Raw genomic sequence first — 19,382 nt, 5'->3', positions numbered from 1 at the left:
TCTAGATATATAGCAAATTAGGGAGTGCTGTGGGAGGGAGGGAGGAATATATTGAGGATTAAAACATAAGAATTAGGAGCAGGATCAGGCTACTCGGCCCCTCGAGCCTGGTCTGCCATTCAATAAGATCATGGTTGAGGTGACTGTAACCTCAACCCCACATGCCTGCCTACCTCCGATTACCTTTCACCCCCTTGTTAATCAAGAATCTATCCACCTCTGCCTTAAAAATATTCAAAGACCCTGCCTTTTGAGGAAGAGCATTCCAAGGACTCTCACCCCTCAGAAAATAAATTCTCTTCATCTCTGTTCTAAACAGATGACTCCTTATTTTTAAACAGTGGCCCCGGTTCTAAATCTTCCCCCAAGAGGAAACACCCTCTCCACTCTGACCTTGTCAAGACCCCTCAGGATCTTATATGTTTCAATCAATTGCCTCTTACTCTTCTAATCTCCAGTGGATACAAGCTTAGCCTGTCTAACCTTTCCCATAACACAACCCATCTAATCCAGGTATTAGTTTAGTAAACCTTCCCTGAACTGCTAACATATTTAAATCCTTCCTTAAATAAGGAGACCAATACTGTGGTCCTACCAGTGTGCTGTACAACTGATACATAACCTCCCTACTTTTGTACTCAATTCCCCTTGCAATAAATAATAATATTCTATTACCTTTCCTAATTACTTGCTGTATCTGCATACTAATCTTTTGTGATTCACGTGTTAGGACACCTAGAAACCGCTCCATCTCAGAGCTCTGCAAACTGCATTTAGGTAATATGCTTCTCTTTTATTCTTCCTGCCAAAATAGACAATTTCACATTTGCCCTCATTATGTTCCATCTGCCCTCATTATACTCCGCCCACATTATACTCCATTTGCCAAGTCTTTACCCACTCACTTAGCCTATCTATATCCCTATGTAGCCTCCTTGTCCTCTACACATCTTACTATCCTACCCATCTTTGTGTCATCAGCAAATTTAGCAACCATACCTCCAATCCCTTCACCTAAGTCATTTACATAAATTGCAAAAAGTTGAGGTCCCAGTACTGTTCCCTATGGTACACCACACCAACCAAAAAAAGACCCATTTATGGCTACCCTCTGCTTTTATTTAAGTTTAAAATACTAGTCTTGGACACACTCTTCTCTCTCTCAAACTGAATGTTAAATTCTTATGATCGCTGCTACCTAGTGGTGTCTTCACTATGAGGTCATTAATTGATCCTACCTCGTTGCACAATACTAGGGGCAGAAATTTCCCCCCATTGGGTTTGGGGGGGTGGGGGGTGGGGGGTGGGTGGTGTTGTTTGGGGGCAAACCTGATCGGCATCCCCAATCAGGGCTGCGACACCATTCTAAGTGGGCGGGCCAATTCCCTGTGTGGGAAGGGAGGATTCCAAGTTGGGACCTGCATGTGTGCAAAAGAGCGCAGAAATCTCCCTGAGGCACGGAGGTACCTCAGGGAGATTACTTTCACTTATGAAACATTGAAGAAAAGTAAAACAAAAATTAAGGATATATCCCCTCAAGTGAAACTGCCACATGAGCTGGGACATGTTCATTCATTTTTTCAAAATTTTTATTTAACCCGTGGATGAGGTTTCATGAAAAACGTGAAGGCCACTTGGGCTCTTCGCCTGCCCGCCAACCTTAGGGTTGGACGGGCAGCATTCTTAACAACTTTAATTATTTCTTAATGGCCTTAATAGGCATTTAACAGCTCAGCGGCCACGCAGCCGACTTGGCTGCCCGCCCACCGAACTGACAATCTAAATGATGCGCAGTGACATAGGGATGCATGCTCGACGTCACCGCACTTCATTTTATGCATCGGCGAGCAGGCCTTGCCCCTGCCGCTGATCGCCGACCCAAACATTCTTCCCCGGGTCCAGTATAGCCTGCTCTCTGGTTGATGCCAGAAAGTGCTGTTCTAAGAAACTATCCCGAAAACATTCTATGAACCTCTCATCTAGGCTAACTTTGCCCATCTGATTTCCCAGTCTACATGCAGGTTAAATATATGCAGGTTAAAATTCCCCACGATTACCACTGTACCTTTCCGACAAGCTCCCATTATTTCTATCAGATTGTACTTATTTATTTCTATTTGCGCTCTCAGGTCATCTTTTTTGTTTCGAATGTTATATGCAATCAAATACAGAACCTTTAGATTTATCCTTGTATTATTTTTGTAACCACTAGCCTTATCTGCTCGTCCATTCTTTGATTTGTACTCCCTGTCTCTTCATGTCGCAGTTTATTTATCATTTCCCACGTTAATGCCTTTCTCTCTTGCTTTTTCTCTACTCTTTGACTTACATCTTGTCAAATTTGACCTCTTTTCCCCCCACTACTTAGTTTAAAACCCTCTCTACTTCCCTAGTTATGCAGCTCGCTAGAACACTGATCCCAGAACTGTTCAACTGCAGACTGTCCTAACAGTACAGCCCCCACTTTCACCACTGGTACCAGTGCCCCACAAACCAGAACCCATTTCTCCCACATCAGTCTTTGAGCCACGCATTCATTTCTCTAACTTTCTGCACCCTATGACAATTTGCACAAGGCTCAGGTAATAACCCAAGATTTTTATCTTTGGGGTTCTGTTTTTTAATTTAGTGCCTAGCTCTTCATACTATATGCAGAACCTCTTTCCTAGTTGTACCTATCTCATTGGTACCTACATGGGCCACAATGACTGAATCCTCCCCCTCCCACTGCAAGTTCTTCTCTGGCCCAGAGAAAACGACCTAAACCCTGGCACTGGGCAGGCAACACATCTGTCTGGACTCTCATTCTTTGCTGCAGAAAGTAGCGTCAACCCCCCTCACTATATTGTCCCCTACTACCACTACAATCCTTTTTGCTTTGTGTACCACGGTGTCATAGTCAGTTTGCTCATCGACCATGCAGCCCCACTCTCATCCAAAAAAGTTGAGAGAACCTCAAACCAAACGGACAATTGCAAAGGTTGCGGCTCCTGCACTCTGGGTCCCCTTACCTGCCATACTTGCAGTTATACCCTCCTGTCCCTGACCATTGACCAAGTCAGAAGACCCTATCCTAAGTGATGTAACTGCCTTCTTGTCCAAAGCATCCAGGTACATTTCCTGCTCCCTGGTGTGTGTTGCAGTGTCTGCAGCTCAGCCTCCAGTTCAATGACTCTGAGCTGAACCTCCTTGAGCTGCAAACACTTACTGCAAATGTGTTTGCCCTGGATCGCACTGACATCCATGAACTCCCACATGCTGCAGCCATGACACATCACCTGCCCTGCCATCCTTAATGTGCTTAATTAATTAATTACATTAATCTCTTATTTATTTTACTTTATTATATATTTTACTAACTTTACCACCAGTTTGTATACTAGTTTAAAACCTTAGGACTTGATAGACCTTAACCACTTAACAGGTTTTTTAAATTCATTCACAGAATATGGGCTTCGCCGGCTGGGTCAGCATTTATTGCCCATCCCTAGATGCCCTTGAAAAGGTGATGGTGGGCTGCCTTCTTGAATTGCTGCAGTCTATGTGGTATAGGTACACCCACTGTGCTGTTAAGGAAAGACTTCAGGATTTTGACTCAAGAGACAGTGAAGGAACGGCAATATATTTCCAAGTCAGGATGGTGAGTGACTTGGAGGGGAACTTCCAGATGGGTGGTGTTCCCATCTATCTGCTGCCCTTGTCCTTCTAGATGATAGCGGTCATGGGTTTGAAAGGTGCTGTCTAAGGAGCCTTGGTGAATTCCTGCAGTGTATCTTGTAAATGGTACACACTGCTGCTACTGTGCATCAGTGGTGGAGGGAGTGAATATTTGTGGATGTGGTGCCAATCAAGTGAGCTGCTTTGTCCTGGACGGTGTTAAGCTTCTTGAGTGTTGTGGGAGCTGCACTCATCCAGGCAAGTGGTGAGTATTCCATCACACTCCTGATCCGTGCCTTGTAGATGGTGGGCAGGCTTTGGAGAGTCAGGAGATGAGTTACTCGTCGTACAATTCCTAGCCTCTGACCTGCTCTTGTAGCCAGAGTATTTATATGGCTAGTCCAGTTCAGTTTCTGGTCAATGGTAACCCCCAGGGTGTTGATAGTGGGGGATTCAGTGATGGTAATGCCATTGAAAGTCAAGGGGCGATGGTTAGATTCTCTCTTATTGGAGATGGTCATTGCCTGGCACTTGTGTGGCATAAGTATTACTTTCCACTTGTCAGCCCAAGACTGGATATTGTCCAGGTCTTGCTGAATTTGGACATGGACTGCTTCAGTACCTGAGGAGTCGCGAATGGTGCTGAACATTGTGTAATCATCAATGAACATCCCCACTTCTGACCTTATGATGGGACGAAGGTCATTGATGAAGCAGCTGAAGATGGTTGGACCGAGGGCACTACCCTGGGGAACCCCTGCAGTGATGTCCTTGAGCTGAGATGACTGACCTCCAACAACCACAACCATCTTCCTTTGTGCTAAGTACGCGCCAAACAGCTAGCTCCTTTCCCTGCAGTACAGTAAGAACTAATTCCTACATGAAAAAGGTAAAAAAAAAGTTGGAGGAAAGCAAAGGACCATTTCCCACCCCACTCACCAAACTCCCATGTACTCAGTTCCTCAGCTGCACTTGTTTGCCTAAACTGCACAAGAGAACCCTGAATTTACAGTAAACTGAACTGGAGCTAGAGAAACCAGGTTCAACCAGTTAGCCAATTAACTACCCAGCTCTCTCAGAATGTGTATACTCTGCCTAAGGCTGAAAAAAAAAGAAAGAAACCTCGTCTACTTTCCAGTTACTGCTAATTACAGGCTGAACTAGATTTTTCAAGAACAAGATTCACACTCACCAAGCCCTCAAGTATGCACTCATTTCCAAAGCTGCACCCATGGGTGAATGGGAAAAATGCAAGACAAATGTTAAGGACACAGGAACATGTGAAAAAGGAGCAGGGGTAGACTATATGGCCCATCGAGCCCGCTTCACCATTCAATATGTGAGAGACTAAGACCTCACATTGTGTGTTTTTATGAAATATATGTATGGTGCTATGATATCGTCATGACTATTCCTAAAATTTTAAAAACTGAACAAAGGTCCTTAAAATGACTGAAACTGTGTCTGTCTGTGACCCCAGAATAAAGAAGCCACTTTGCAGTTTTGAAAATCTTATACTTTAGTATTTCTGAGGAGCTAACAATCACCCGGGGATTGCAGTGCCCAACTTCAAAGGAAGCTACATTGAAGGCCTTTTGTATCTGATAACCCAAGCTGGCCAGCGGAGACAGAATGTCTACAAAGACAATGGCCTCTCAAATATTCCATTTAACCCATAATGGCTAAGACATTATCAGCTTGGAACACAAAGGAAATTTCCAAACACTAGATAAACATCTTTTGTTGAAGACATTGTGGAGAGGTAAACACACCTGACCTTGGCTTCTGGCTTGTTGGACAAATAATATTGCCTTGCTGAGCTGAATAACTCAGTCTGCTGTTTACCATCTAGCTGGTAGCCTCACAGAAAAGGAGGTCTGCCCAGGTTGAACAACTGGCCCCATCTACTGTGCTTCTGTTGGAAGTTCTGTGCCATTGCCTATAAGACTGATTCATCTCTGCATGCCTATATTATGGTGTGAAGTCAACAGCACCAGAAAAGTGAATTCTATAACATTGGTTTTCAGCCCACCAACCTCAGTAAAGGAATACCTCATTGGACTTTGATTCTAGACTCTACAGCCCATGTTAAACAATATCTTTTTCCTCTGTGGTCTCTTTTCTCTATCCCTCTCTTTATTGACAGAAGGCGAGGTGGATGTTGCGAACGCTATTTTCGCATTTTTAGTGTGTACAAATAAACTAACCCTTTGAGTTCATCCTATCTCAAGTTTGCTGTGGGGTTAATAGAAAATTGGATCACATCAAAACCAAGGGGTTTGGAAATATGCCACCGTCTATAAAGAGGGAAACAAATCAAAAACACCTTTCTGTTTATGGATGCGTGGTGAGGGGAGAAATTAGTGCTGTTTAAATTAAGCCCCCTCCTGTCTGTAACAAATGCGATTATGGCTGATCTTCCACCTGAACTCTACTTTCCTGTCCGCTCCCCATATCCCTCAATCCTCTAAGAGATCAAAATTCTATCACTTGCAGCTTTGAATATGCTCAATAATGAAGCATGTACAACCTTCTTGGTAGAGAATTCCGAAGATTTGCAACCTCTTGAGTGAAGAAATTTCTCCTCATCCCAGTCCTAAATACTCAACCCCTTATCCTGGGACTGTGCCCGTGTGCTAGATTCTGGGACTGTGCCCGTGTGCTAGATTCTCCAACCAGGGGAAACAACCTCGTGGTGTCTACTCTGTCATCCTTTCAGGATGTTGTATATCTCCATGAGATCACCACTAATTTTTCTAAACTCTGGAAAGAATAGGCCCAATTTACTCAGCTTCTCACCACAGGACAACCCCCTCATCTAAATAAACAATCTAGTGAACTTCTGCTGTACTGCCTCCTTAAATATGGAAAACAAAAATGTAAACAGTAAACAAGGTATGGTCTCATCAAAGCTTTATACAACTGTAGCAAGACTTCCTTATTCTTGTACTCCAATCCTCTTGCAATGAAGGCCAACATGCCATTTTCCTTCCTAATTGCTTGCTGTATCTGCATACTAACTTTATATTCCTCATAGGAGTACAGTCAGTACCTCCAAAGATCAGCATTCAAGAGTTTCACACCTTTTAAAAAATGTTCTGCTTTTCTGTTCTTCTTCTTGTTCACCCTTTGCGATGAAGAGGTGATGAAGATGGTCATGTTCAATACCTAGGGTGTTTGGTAGGGTTCTGGTGGGTGCGTGGGTGACTGCTAAGGTCAACGTGAGCCTGGAAGGTACTGCTGCAAATAGGACAGGATACCGGAAATGATCGAATTCTGGGCGAGTTGCTGGCTTGGGATTTCCTCTCTGTCTGATATGATATGCGCTTGCTTTCGAAGGAGGCCACACTGTTTTTATTTGGTTCTGCCAGGTGCAGCGATCCTGGGCAAGTTTCTCCCAGGGCTTGAAGTCAATATTAACACTTCTAAGTGAAGCCTTTAGCCTGTCCTTTGACTGCCATGAGAGCACACCCCAGACTCAAGTTCCATAGAAGATTTGTTAGCCAAGTGAGTGTCAGGCATTGTGGCTACATGACCAGCCCAACTCAGTCGTGACTGTCTCAAGTGAGCAGCTCAGCATCTGGTATTTTCTCCTGCCTTCTGATCTTCAGCAGTTTCTGAAGGCAGCACAACTGAAAGTGAACAAAAACAAAAAATACCTGGAAAAACTCAGCAGGTCTGACATAGGTCTGTGGAGAGGGACACAGTTGACGTTTCGAGTCTGGATGACCCTTTGGTTGAGCTCCTTGGCGTGATACTGGCACACAGTCTACATCTCACATGCATTGAGCAGAGTGGGTAGGACTGATGCATTTCTATTCTTACAACCAAAATATATAACCTCACATTTCCCCACATTATATCCAGTGACCACCTTGTTGCCACTCACTTAACCTGTCTACATCTCTTTGCAGCCTCTTTGTGCCTTCCTCATAGCTTACATTCCCACCTAGTTTTGTAATGTCAGCAAACGTGGATACATTACTCTCAATCCCTTTGTCTAAATCATAAATATGGATTCAAAATATTTGAGATCCCATCACTGATCCTTGCAGCACTCCAATTACTGTCTGCCAACTTAAGAATGCCCCGTTTAGCCCTACTCTTTGCTTGTCTATTAATCAATCCTCTATCCATGGAAATATATTACCCCCAACTCCATGAGCCCTTATCTCTTGTACTAACCTTTTGTGTGGTGCCTTATCGAATGTCTTTCAGAAATTGAAGAATCCTACATTTACTGCTTTCCTTTTATCTACCCTACAAATTACATCCTCAAAAAACTCTAATAAATTTGTCAGATACAATGCTAATAGTCTTGCAAAAAGGCATGTAAATGACAAATGAATTTCAATATAGAGAAGGGGGGGTGTATTTTGGTAGAAGGAACAAGGAGGCTGGAAGGCCTGTTTCTGTGCTTTAATTCTATATAATAGTAAATTGAGGATCACGTTGCATGGAATAAGATTTTGCTGTCATTACACGTCCATTTGTGCAGGCCTTTTCTGGGCTTTTGCATTGGAACTTGCTGTCAGTAGAAAGCCATTTCAGCTATGCACCCTCGAAAGGGAATCTGCCCCTTGTATGGACAGGACAAGCGCCTCAAGTAATCAGGTTGAAGAATCCTTTCCGTGATACACAGAGCTCAATTTAAACTCCCAATAACAGTGGTTAGGTTTGAAACAGGCCTTGAACATGACCATCTCTGAAAAAACCAGAGGTGGGTAAGTGACCAATTGTGGGAAGCACATTTAAATATTATAATGAGGCTGAATTTCATCATTTTAATAATCTCTCTATGTTTAACCAATGTTGGCCAGATGTCCCAGGTCTCGAGAGACGCGATAGCTTCAAGAAGATGAGTGAGAGAGTGTGAGTGAGAGAGTGTGAGTGAGAGAGTGTGAGTGAGAGAGTGTGAGTGAGAGAGTGTGAGTGAGAGAAAGAGAGAGTGAGAGGCAAGTGGCTTTACAGTACTGCTTATGGGCCAGGAAGACTACCCCCACCCTAAAGCAACTGTCTCCTCTCATGAGTCCTAGCCAAAATCCTGGTCGCACGAGAGGACTAAAAGTGGCAGAAAGAAAAATGCTAAAAAAATGACTTTTGTTGACACTTTTAATAAAAATCTCCAATAATACAAATCTGAAGGAATGAGACACAACACTTATGTTAATTTTCAGTGCCAGAGAGGTTGTTCGACAATAAGGCTTATTGCGCTGTTAAAAATTCAATTATATCTAAATGACAACTTCTACTGGCGAGGTTCATTAGTATTGATCATGTGAGAGCAGCAACTTCATGCATGTGTTTGAATGTCAAGTCTCTGAGCGAAATATTGTTATAGCAAGCATCTAGAAGAACAGGGAAAAATGGAGAGAAACTTCCACCTTTAAAGGCACATGCATGGGTGCTGAAAATTGCTGCCTGATTCACTCCTCAACAATGCAGAGTGCTGATAGTCTCATCATTACTTATTCTGCAAAATCCTGGCCTATACGCTAACAGTGCAAGTGTGCAGCAGAATCAGTATATGCAGATATTCGCCTGGATTTAACTCCTGACACCTCATCAATTCCTCATTTTACCAAAACAAAGTGTCTGGGACAAGCACCTTTGGAATTCCAATACTAAGGTAGCACTGCTAAAGAACTGAGTGGTTGCAAATACATTCGCTCTTGCCACGTGGTGATCTCTGAATATCAGCCTGGTGGAAATCAGGAGAGGGGAAAAATAAGGGCGAGTAATCCAGTGGCGAATTCATTGAGTGCACTGACAGAGGTCTGTGATCAAGTCCCCTCGCTGCCTGGAGAAAGCATGCAGCATTGGGGTTGGGGTGGATGAGGGAAGAGAGGACAGAAACCCAGCACCATTTAGGAAAAAACTCAACAACTGTGACTTGCATTTATATAGCAACTTTAATACAGAAAATTGTCCCAAGATACATTTTTTTTTAACAGTTATAATCAGACAAAGTTGGATAGGCAGGGGTTGTTTTCTTTGGAACAGCAGAGATTTAATGAGGTGCACAAAACTATGAGTGGAGGGACCTATTTCCCTTAGCAGAGAGGTCGGCAACCAAGGGGCACAGATTTCAAAGTAATTTTTAGAAGGATCAGAGGGGAGTTGAGGAGAACTCTTACCTTCCAGAGGGTGGTGCGGGGATCTGGAACACAATCCCTGATAGCTGTAGTAGAGGCAGGAGCCCTCATCATGTTTACAATGTACCTGGACTCTCACCTGAAGTGTCATAAACTATAGAGCTACGGGCCAAGAGTTGGAAAGTGGAATTAGACTGGATAGCCGTTTTTTGGCTGGCACAGACAATGGGCCAAAGGGCCTCCTTCTGCACCGGAATTTCTATGAGTCTATGCAAAGTGAATGCTGAGACGAAGGAGACATTAGAAAGGTTAACCAAAAGCTTGCTCAATGAGCTGGGTCTTAAGGAAGTCTTTGAAGGTGATGAGGTTGGGTCACGGAGGAATTTCAGGACAGAATTAAGGAGCATGGGGTTGCTGGAAGAAATGTAATAAACAACCAGTTCCAGGCAACATTCTTCAGAGTGAAGGATGCAGGTAGAGTGGGTAGAAGGAATAAATATTCTAGTCCTTATCAAGGACATTTCTCATCAGCAAACCGTTCACAAAAAGAACCTAGCCATTATTATCTGCACAACAGAAACTGAATGATGTTTCTGGCCTCTCGCTGAACATTCATTTGTGATTTACAACATTTGCTGGTTATTAAGAATTCACCCAGCTAGTGAGTATCAATGCAAAAATAAGGATTTCAGTGAAAGATGTTCTTTCCGTCATGAATTCCTTCAGCAAACCTAGTTTCCCTGCCACACAGCAGGGAGTGGGTGGTGGGGCAGAGGTTATGTTATTCAGAAGTAAAAATAAAGCACGATTATTTCCTGCTCAGACATGGAAAATTCTGATGGCCACACTGATGTTTCTCTCTTGTGGTTTCGGATATTGTATGACCTATAAGCTCCCTCACCTCTAATTCTGAGAAGTGCTTCAGAGATCTTATCGAGTCCCTGGTAAACAGTTGTCATTTGTGACTGGATACTCAAGTCATTCACACTATAAAGAGACAGAAATGATTTGGCTTATCTCTGAATTTAAGTATCAATTAGAGCAGTGAATGCAGATGCCATTCAGCATTTCCCATTGCAGTAACCTCAGCTGCAATATATATCTTCTACTTCAAATCAATGTAATTCCTTCAAGTTGATAGCCTATTAGAAATAATCAGCAGTTGTACTGTATAAAAACAAAAAAATGCTGGATGCTGGAAATCCAAAACAAAAACAGAATTACTTGGAAAAACTCAGCAGGTCTGGCAGCATCGGCGGAGAAGAAAAGAGTTGACGTTTCGAGTCCCCATGACCCTTCAACAGAACTGAGTGAATATTAGGAGAGGGGTGAAATATAAGCTGGTTTAAGGTTGGGGGGGGGGGGGGAGCGGTGGGAGAGGAGAAGTTTTGGGGGTGGGGTGGTTGTAGGGACAAGCAAGCAGTGATAGGAGCAGATATTCAAAAGATGTCACAGTCAAAAGAACAAAGAGGTGTTGAAGGTGGTGATATTATCTAAATGAATGTGCTAATTAAGAATGGATGGCAGGACACTCAAGGTACAGCTCTAGTGGGGGTGGGGTGGAAAGGCTAACGGGGCATAAAAGATATAGATTTAAAAATACTGGAAATAGGTGGGAAAAAAAATCTATATAAATTATTGGAAAAAAACAAAAGGAAGGGGGAAGAAACGGAAAGGGGGTGGGGATGGAGGAGGGAGTTCAAGAACTAAAGTTGTTGAATTCAATATTCAGTCCGGAAAGCTGTAAAGTGCCTAGCCGGAAGATAAGGTGCTGTTCCTCCAGTTTGTATTGGGCTTCACTGGAACAATGCAGCAAGCCAAGGACAGACATGTGGGCAAGAGAGCAGGGTGGAGTGTTAAAATGGCAAGCGACAGGGAGGTTTGGGTCTTTCTTGCGGATAGACCGCAGGTGTTCTGCAAAGCGGTCGCCCAGTTTACGTTTGGTCTTTCCAATGTAGAGGAGACCACATTGGGAGCAACGAATGCAGTAGACATTAGTCGTCTCAATTTCTCTGCTCCTCTCACCCATTCTAATCTGTCTCTCTCTGAACTTACTGCACTCCATTCTCTCAGATCCAACCCCAACATTGTCATCAAACCCACTGACAAGGGTGGTGCTGTTGCTGTCTGGCGCACTGACCTCTGCCTCGCAGAGGCTAAGCGTCAACTCTCAGACACATTTTCCTACCTCTCGCTGGACCACGACCCCACCACTGAACATCAAGCCATTGTTTCCAGGACTGTCACTGACCTCATCTCCTCCTCCCACAGCTTCTAACCTGACAGTCGCCGAACCTCGGATGGCCCGCTTCTATCTCCTAACCAAAATCCACAAACAGAACTGTCCCGGTAGACCGATCCTGTCAGCCTGTTCCTGCCCCACGGAACTCATTTCTCGTTATCTTGACTCCCTTCTCTCTCCCCTTGCCCAGTCCCTTCGCACCTACATCTGTGATTCCTCTGACACCTTACATCACATCAACAATTTCCAGTTCCCTGGCCTCAACCGCTTCCTCTTCACAATGGACGTCCAATCCCTCTATACCTCCAACCCCCAAGGGGATGGTCTGAGGGCCCTTAGCTTCTTCCTCGAACAGAAGCCCGAACAATCCCCATCCACCACTACTCTCCTCCGTCTGGCTGAACTTGTTCTCACACTGAACAATTTCTCCTTTAACTCCTCTCACTTCCTCCAAATAAAAGGTGTGGCTATAGGTACCCGCATGGGCCCCAAATATGCCCGTCTCTTTATGGGGTATGTGGAACATTCCTTGTTCCAGTCCTAATCCGGCCCCCTCCCACAACTCTTTCTCCGGTACACCGATGATTACTTCGATGCTACTTCATGCACTCGTCGGGACCTGGAAAAATTTATTAATTTTGCTTCCAATCTCCACCCCTCCATCATTTTCACATGGTCTATCTCTGACACTTCCCTTCCTTGACCTCTCTCTCTCAATTTCTGGTGATAGACTGTCCACCAATATCCGTTACAAGCCCACCGACTCCCACAGCTATCTCGACTACAGCTCCTCACACCCCGCTTCCTGTAAGGACTCCATCCCATTCGCTCAGTTCCTTCGCCTCCGTCGCATCTGTTCCGATGATGCTACCTTCAAAAACAGTTCCTCTGACATGTCCTCCTTCTTCCACCCACGGTCGTTGACAGGGCCCTCAACCGTGTCCAGCCCATCTCCCACGCATCCACCCTCACACCTTCTCCTCCCTCCTAGAAACATGATAGCGTCCCCCTTGTCCTCACTTATTACCCCACCAGCCTCCGCATTCAAAGGATCATCCTCCGCCATTTCCGCCAACTCCAGCATGATGCCACCACCAAACACATCTTCCCTTCACCCCCCCGGCAGCATTCCGTAGGGATCATTCCCCCCGGGACACCCTGGTCCACTCCTCCATCAACCCCCACCTATGGCACCTCCCCATGCCTACGCAAAAGATGCAACACCTGCCCCTTCACTTCCTCTCTCCTCACCGTCCAAGGGCCCAAACACTCCTTTCAAGTGAAGCAGCATTTCACTTGCATTTCCCCCAACTTAGTCTACTGCATTCGTTGCTCCCAATGCGGTCTCCTCTACATTGGAGAGACCAAATGTAAATTGGGCGACCGCTTTGCAGAACACCTGCGGTCTGTCCGCAAGAAAGACCCAAACCTCCATGTCGCTTGCCATTTTAACACTCCACCTTGCTCTCTTGCCCACATGTCTGTCCTTGGTTTGCTGCATTGTTCCAGTGAAGCCCAACGCAAACTGGAGGAACAGCACCTCATCTTCCGACTAGGCACTTTACAGCCTTCTGGACTGAATATTGAATTCAACAACTTTAGGTCTTGAACTCCCTCCTCCATCCCCACCTCCTTTCTGTTTCTTCCCCCTTCCTTTTGTTTTTTCCAATAATTTATATAGATTTTTCTTTTCCCATCTATTTCCATTATTTTTAAATCTATATCTTTTATGCTCTGTTAGCCTTTCCATCCCACCCCCACTAGAGCTGTACCTTGAGTGTCCTGCCATCCATTCTTAATTAGCACATTCGTTTAGATAATATCACCACCTTCAACACCCCTTTGTTCTTTTGTCTGTGACATCTTTTGATTATCTGCTCCTATCACTGCTTGCTTGTCCCTACACACCCCCACCCCCACCTTAAACCAGCTTATATTTCACCCCTCTCCTAATATTCACTCAGTTCTGTTGAAGGGTCATGGGGACTCGAAACGTCAACTCTTTTCTTCTCCGCCGATGCTGCCAGACCTGTTGAGTTTTTCCAGGTAATTCTGTATAGTCTGATACATGTTTTATTTATTTTCTAGTGATGCTATTCTTAAATGCATTAATCCCTGGTTTTTAGCATCAATTCAGTGTGAATGTTACTACCTAAATTTCATAAAGGAGACAATATGAGAATCATCTTTTTCTAACATCTGTAGAAAGGAAGAAAAGGGGAAACATTTTGCAGTTATCTAACACTTCATTATTTTAAGATGTCTTAAAGTTATGTAAGTAAATAAGGCAATCAATTTGCACACACATTAATATCCACAAATAGCAAATGAATGAATAAATGACCATATTAAGTAGTTTGAGGGCAAGGAGTAATCTTGGGCAGGACACCAGGAGAACCTCATTCATTTTAGCAATACAGATTCACTGGGATGTTGACTGGCATGAAGAAAATACTAAAGGGGCAGTATTCTATTAGTGCTTAAAATTATGAATTGATGGGACACAATAGAAGGAAACATTGGAGAAATAAATAAAGTTAACATGTCAGGCTGATGATCGTTTGTCAGAACCGGCCTGGCGAGTGACATCGACCTGAAACGTTAACTCTGTTTCTCTCGCCACAGATGCAGCCTGACCGACTGAGTATTTCCTCTGTTTTCTATTTTTCATTCAGCCTTCCGGCATCTGTAGTATTTTGCTTACGGAGACAGAAACTGGCGGTTTCCAGTAGCTGTGTCTAGAATGAGGGCCCTTGGATCAATGATTAAATTTAAGATATTTAAAACAGGGCACAAGAGAAAATGCATTACACTGAATTGTGAGGTAGTGGAATTCAGTTCCAGGGTTATTGATTGAAGCAAAGACTATGTCAACATTCAAGACAAATACAACTGGGTAATAAAACATAAGGAGTACTATTTGTTTCCATGGAGAGTACTTGCAACCAAACAAAATTTCCAATTCTTAATTGAGTCTTTTAACGCAGTGTTGCACTTGCGATTCCAGGGTAGTGGAGCTGTCCATTAGAGGTGTAAATAGAAGATAAATTGTGGAAATGAAGAAGGAAAATTAGAATTGCACTGATTCAAGTAACAGTATTCAAGAAAGTTAACCACTTAATATCTTGGATATATGATAAGGGAGCCAGAATTGAAGGGCCATTTACCAGGGGTAGGTGAGAATATGGAGTTGAGGTCACAGTCAGAAGAGGAACAATGTTCTATGCGTTCTATGTTATAATTGCTGTAGAAAGTGGCTAAATGCTTTTGCTCAGACTGCAATAATGTGCAGAACGCTGCAAATGCACAGGACAGGAAATTCTCTAATTACAATGTGCAGCAGCAACATGATACATTAATGAAGATGTCAATTTTCAATTTTCCTACCGACATTTTAATGAGTTGAGGGATTAAATGATAAATATTCCCTTTCCCAGTTGTAGTAGGCAAATGTGCTCAAATGTTCTAGGTACCTTCAGGTACAAGAAAGCAGCTCTATTTTAAATATTCCTGTACATCAGGTTTAAAAATATTTAAAGCACATCATCACACGAATTCAAAGTGAGGGGATTCTAAACAGTATACGAACATGTAGGGGTGGATTTTCCCTCAAAGGGTTGGAAACAGAGTCCTGGACCAAAACAAAAACAGAATTACCTGGAAAATCTCAGCAGGTGTGGCAGCATCGGTGGAGAAGAAAAGAGTTGACGTTTCGAGTCCTCATGACCCTTCAACAGAACTGGGTGAATCCAAGGAGAGCGGTGAAATATAAGCTAGTTTAAAGGGTGGGGGGGGGGGGTGGGGCTGAACCAAATCCTGGGGGAAACATTCATTTGCATTTTGAAGCTTTCACATATTGTTGCAGTCCGAGCAAAGCATTTAGCCATTTTTTAGAGCAATTATAACATAGGATAATCAACGGAAAGAACAATGTTCTTCTGCTACAAAGTAAATGACTTTTCAGTTCTGGTTCCCTTCAAATATATTTGAGACATAAAGTTTTACCTTGCTCCAACACGGTTATCTGAATCTACCCTATTCTGGTTTCCCTTCTACTTTGTCGCCACAATTTATCTTTTACCTTGCAGCTTTATCAGGCAGCTCCACTGTCCGGGAATCGCAAGTGCAAACACTACAGGTTTGAGGGGTCGAAAGGCCTAATATAATTCGCATGTACTACACAAACAGCACTGTGCCATGCTGTTGCGCAACTGGTGATTTTTTTTTTAAATGTAAGAATGTTGCTTATTATTTGGCACTTCATCTCCCTTCTTCTAAAGTGCAGAAAACCTGTCTATGCTTCTGCATTGCAGAAGGGTCTGGCACATAAAGGGTTAGTGTGGGATTGAGTACGATCTGCCCATTCAGTGATGTAACAAAACACGTGACCCGCGTCTAGGGGTCACTGTAGTTTTGAATAGAGCCGTGTGTAGAAGCAAGCGTGGAGCCAGCTCCTAGCTTGGACCTTTACTGTATCTATGTATAGTTTGTAGTCATTAATAAATACTTACTGTAGTCTTATACCTAAGATTATGAATACCTTAAAAGACCTACCGAACTATTCCCAACACCGTACAATGTGGTGGCAGCGAATAGAGCTCAAAACCTCGCAGAGACTGCAGAAGAAAATTAAAATCCTGGAAAACTGAAAGAAAAATTGAAGAAGCGTTCTGACCTGAAGAAAAGCTTAAGAAGTGAAGGGCAGACGGAAATCACCAGAGCAAAGCTCCAAAAAAAAAAAAGGCTTGGAAGCTGAAGGCAAAAATAAAATTCCTCACTGCAGCAGAAGACGTCACTGAACCCCTCAATAGTCCACATTCAATACCCAGAGTGTGCAGAGCCAGCAGATCTCGCATGGCTGAGCTAAAACTTTTAAATTCCTGGGCTACACGAGTCCTGAAAAAGAAGTTAAATGCAGCAGTGGTCAGAAATTGCCATTTAACATAGCAATCCGAGAATCTGATTTTCAAGTCGGCGCCTGAACACATGGTGGCTGAGCTTGCTCCGAGCAAAGAAAAAAAAATTAAAAATTAATCGGGACTGAGTAGGCAGTTCTCAAAACCTAACAAAAGCCAGGATTTAATGCTTTCGAGACCCAGGAACATTGCGCCAAAGCAGGGAAGACACTAGCCTGTTGATCCAGGCATCCATTGTTTAAAAAATTTAAACGCCAATATCGCAAATGCCATTACTGCAGGAGCCTGCCAAAACTCGTAAGTGGGGGTGGGGTGGGGGGGGGGGACACCCTTTGTAAAAAAAAGTATTTGGCAGTGCCATCTTGGATTTTCAGAAACCTCTTAAAGCTAAACCTGCAACTTAAAAATTTTAACCATGTTTCAAATATCCAATCTTCCAGATCAATTTGGATTTATTCAGGTCAATCACAAAACTGGGGACTCTGGAGAAAGAGATTCGTAGATATATTGCCTCAGGTCTGGACAAGAAGACAGAAGCTGAACAAGTTAACGCATTGCTTTATTCAGTAGGCCAGATAGCCAATGATGTAAAAGCTAGACAAGGAATCAATGCTCATCTGCAAAACTTGATGAAGTTTTAAAATCACTTGATGCTTATTTTAACCTCGGAAGTAACTAAATCCTTGACAAGGCTAAATTTAATAAACGTGTCCAGCAGCCAGGAGTACCTGTCAACTCCATGAATGAGTTGGACAGAATGGGTGAAGGCTGTGATTAAGGTGACCCAAAATCTGAGCTAATTAGGTTTAGAATAATTGTAGGCATGGCGGACGATGCACTGTCAGGCATGCTTCAAGCGAAGTAAGATCTAATCCTTGAGAAAGCCATTCAGATTGTTGGGCAATCTGAAATCCGTTTGCAGCACAGATCCGTATTAAGGGAGAAGCAAACCATGGTACAAAGTTATCCCTACTGTCCATGGAGAGAGGTCACTCTTCTGAAACAAGAACTCAGCACAGGCCCAAGGTATAAATGCCGGACATCCCCATGATGGGGGAGAAATTCTGTATTTCACCCATTGTTAAGAGAAGTAGTTACTGTATGAACAAAGATTTATCAGAAGAAATATTTGCCTACCTGTGGAAGGCTGCTGAAGGAGGTCCATAATGACAGAATCTGCTCCTTTGGTATAAACAACAATCTCATCGGTCAGCGGGTGCCTCACCACAACAGACATCCGCTTTCTGGTAGAATCAAACCCCAAGATGTGCAAGAGTTCAAAGGTCAACTTTCCCACATGGGGCAACTCCACGGTCACCTGCTCTGGCAACCTTTCAACCAGTGCACAGTTGTAGGCCCTGGCTGCATAAACAAGGGCAGCCTCGTCTGGACTCTCAGCCTCATAGCGGAGCTCGCCATCTTTCCCATTGTCTCGTACCATGCCTGGCTGAAAGAAATTTTCACCCTTATCCCTCTGCGGAGATCTGCCAAGCTCTTCACCCATCTTCAGTAAGGTAACTTCTCCAGAAGGAGAGGGTATGGCACTGGACGAGACTCTATACAGTGATTTACTTGTAGAAATACTGGATGAACTGCTGCTGTTAGAGCCCGAGGTCAGGCGACTGGGGGTAAACCTTTTGATGAAATCTTCTAACGTCTTGACTGGAGACTTCAGCTCAAAGCGGACTCGAACCTTTGGAAAATTAACACAAGCATCTTCAGTAGAGAAAACATTGTTAAACCTTTGTAATATGTACATGCTTGTCTTTGCTTTAAAATTAACAAGTTCATTACAATTATGCCACTTCATATGAACGTTGAGACTGGTCTAAATGCTGTTAATGCCACCCTATAAGAATCAGAAACAGAACATTATGGGCAGGTTACCCCCCTCGTTGGGTGGGCAGAGCAGGCGGGGCCGGGAGCAGCTGCGAAACGGTCCGCCGCCTGTGACCAGGCCACGACCGAGGCTCCACGCTGGCTGGCCAATTGACTGAGGTTTGCACGTGTGCGGGGCTGTGCTCACTGAAAGCTCTCTGAAGGCACAGAGCTGCCTCAGGGAGCTGCAGATCTTTAAAATGAAAAATGAAGTTTTCACAAATAATACAAATATGTCCCCGCCTGTGTGACTCAGGCACATGCAGAGAGACATGCTAATAATGAGTTCAGAAAAAAACATGTTTATTTTTTTTATTCATTGCTGGAAACCTCATCCCACCCGTGGATGAGGTTTCACAAAAAATGCAAAGGCCGCCTGGTCTATCCGCGCGCCCCGCCGACCGAAATATCGCACGAGTGCGCGATGACATCAGGATGCTCGCCCGACATCATCGCACGTTATTTCATGCTCAGGCGTGTCAGGTGCGCGCCAGCACACTGAGCTGAAAATACTGGTCTATGTGGTTTGAATTAAATATCTTCATTTTACAATTTTTTTCCCTGCCAAAACTTTTAGATTGAGCAGTTTTTTGT

General features: G+C 43.7%; 1 protein-coding gene across 1 annotated transcript in view; it reads right to left on the bottom strand.

Moving 5' to 3' along the window:
- Positions 1-19,382, bottom strand: part of atp10a (ATPase phospholipid transporting 10A) — a 173,934-nt gene that overhangs the window by 54,352 nt on the left and 100,200 nt on the right. Inside the window, exon 10 of the mRNA XM_041198658.1 lies at positions 18,048-18,603. Within this exon, the coding sequence (XP_041054592.1) occupies positions 18,048-18,603 (556 nt within the window). The remainder of the gene's footprint in view (positions 1-18,047; positions 18,604-19,382) is intronic.

The sequence above is a fragment of the Carcharodon carcharias genome, chromosome 11 (assembly GCF_017639515.1).
Source record: "Carcharodon carcharias isolate sCarCar2 chromosome 11, sCarCar2.pri, whole genome shotgun sequence".
NCBI lineage: Eukaryota > Metazoa > Chordata > Chondrichthyes > Lamniformes > Lamnidae > Carcharodon > Carcharodon carcharias.
Note: the sequence above shows the minus strand (reverse complement) of the source record. Positions and strands in the feature narration are given on the sequence as shown.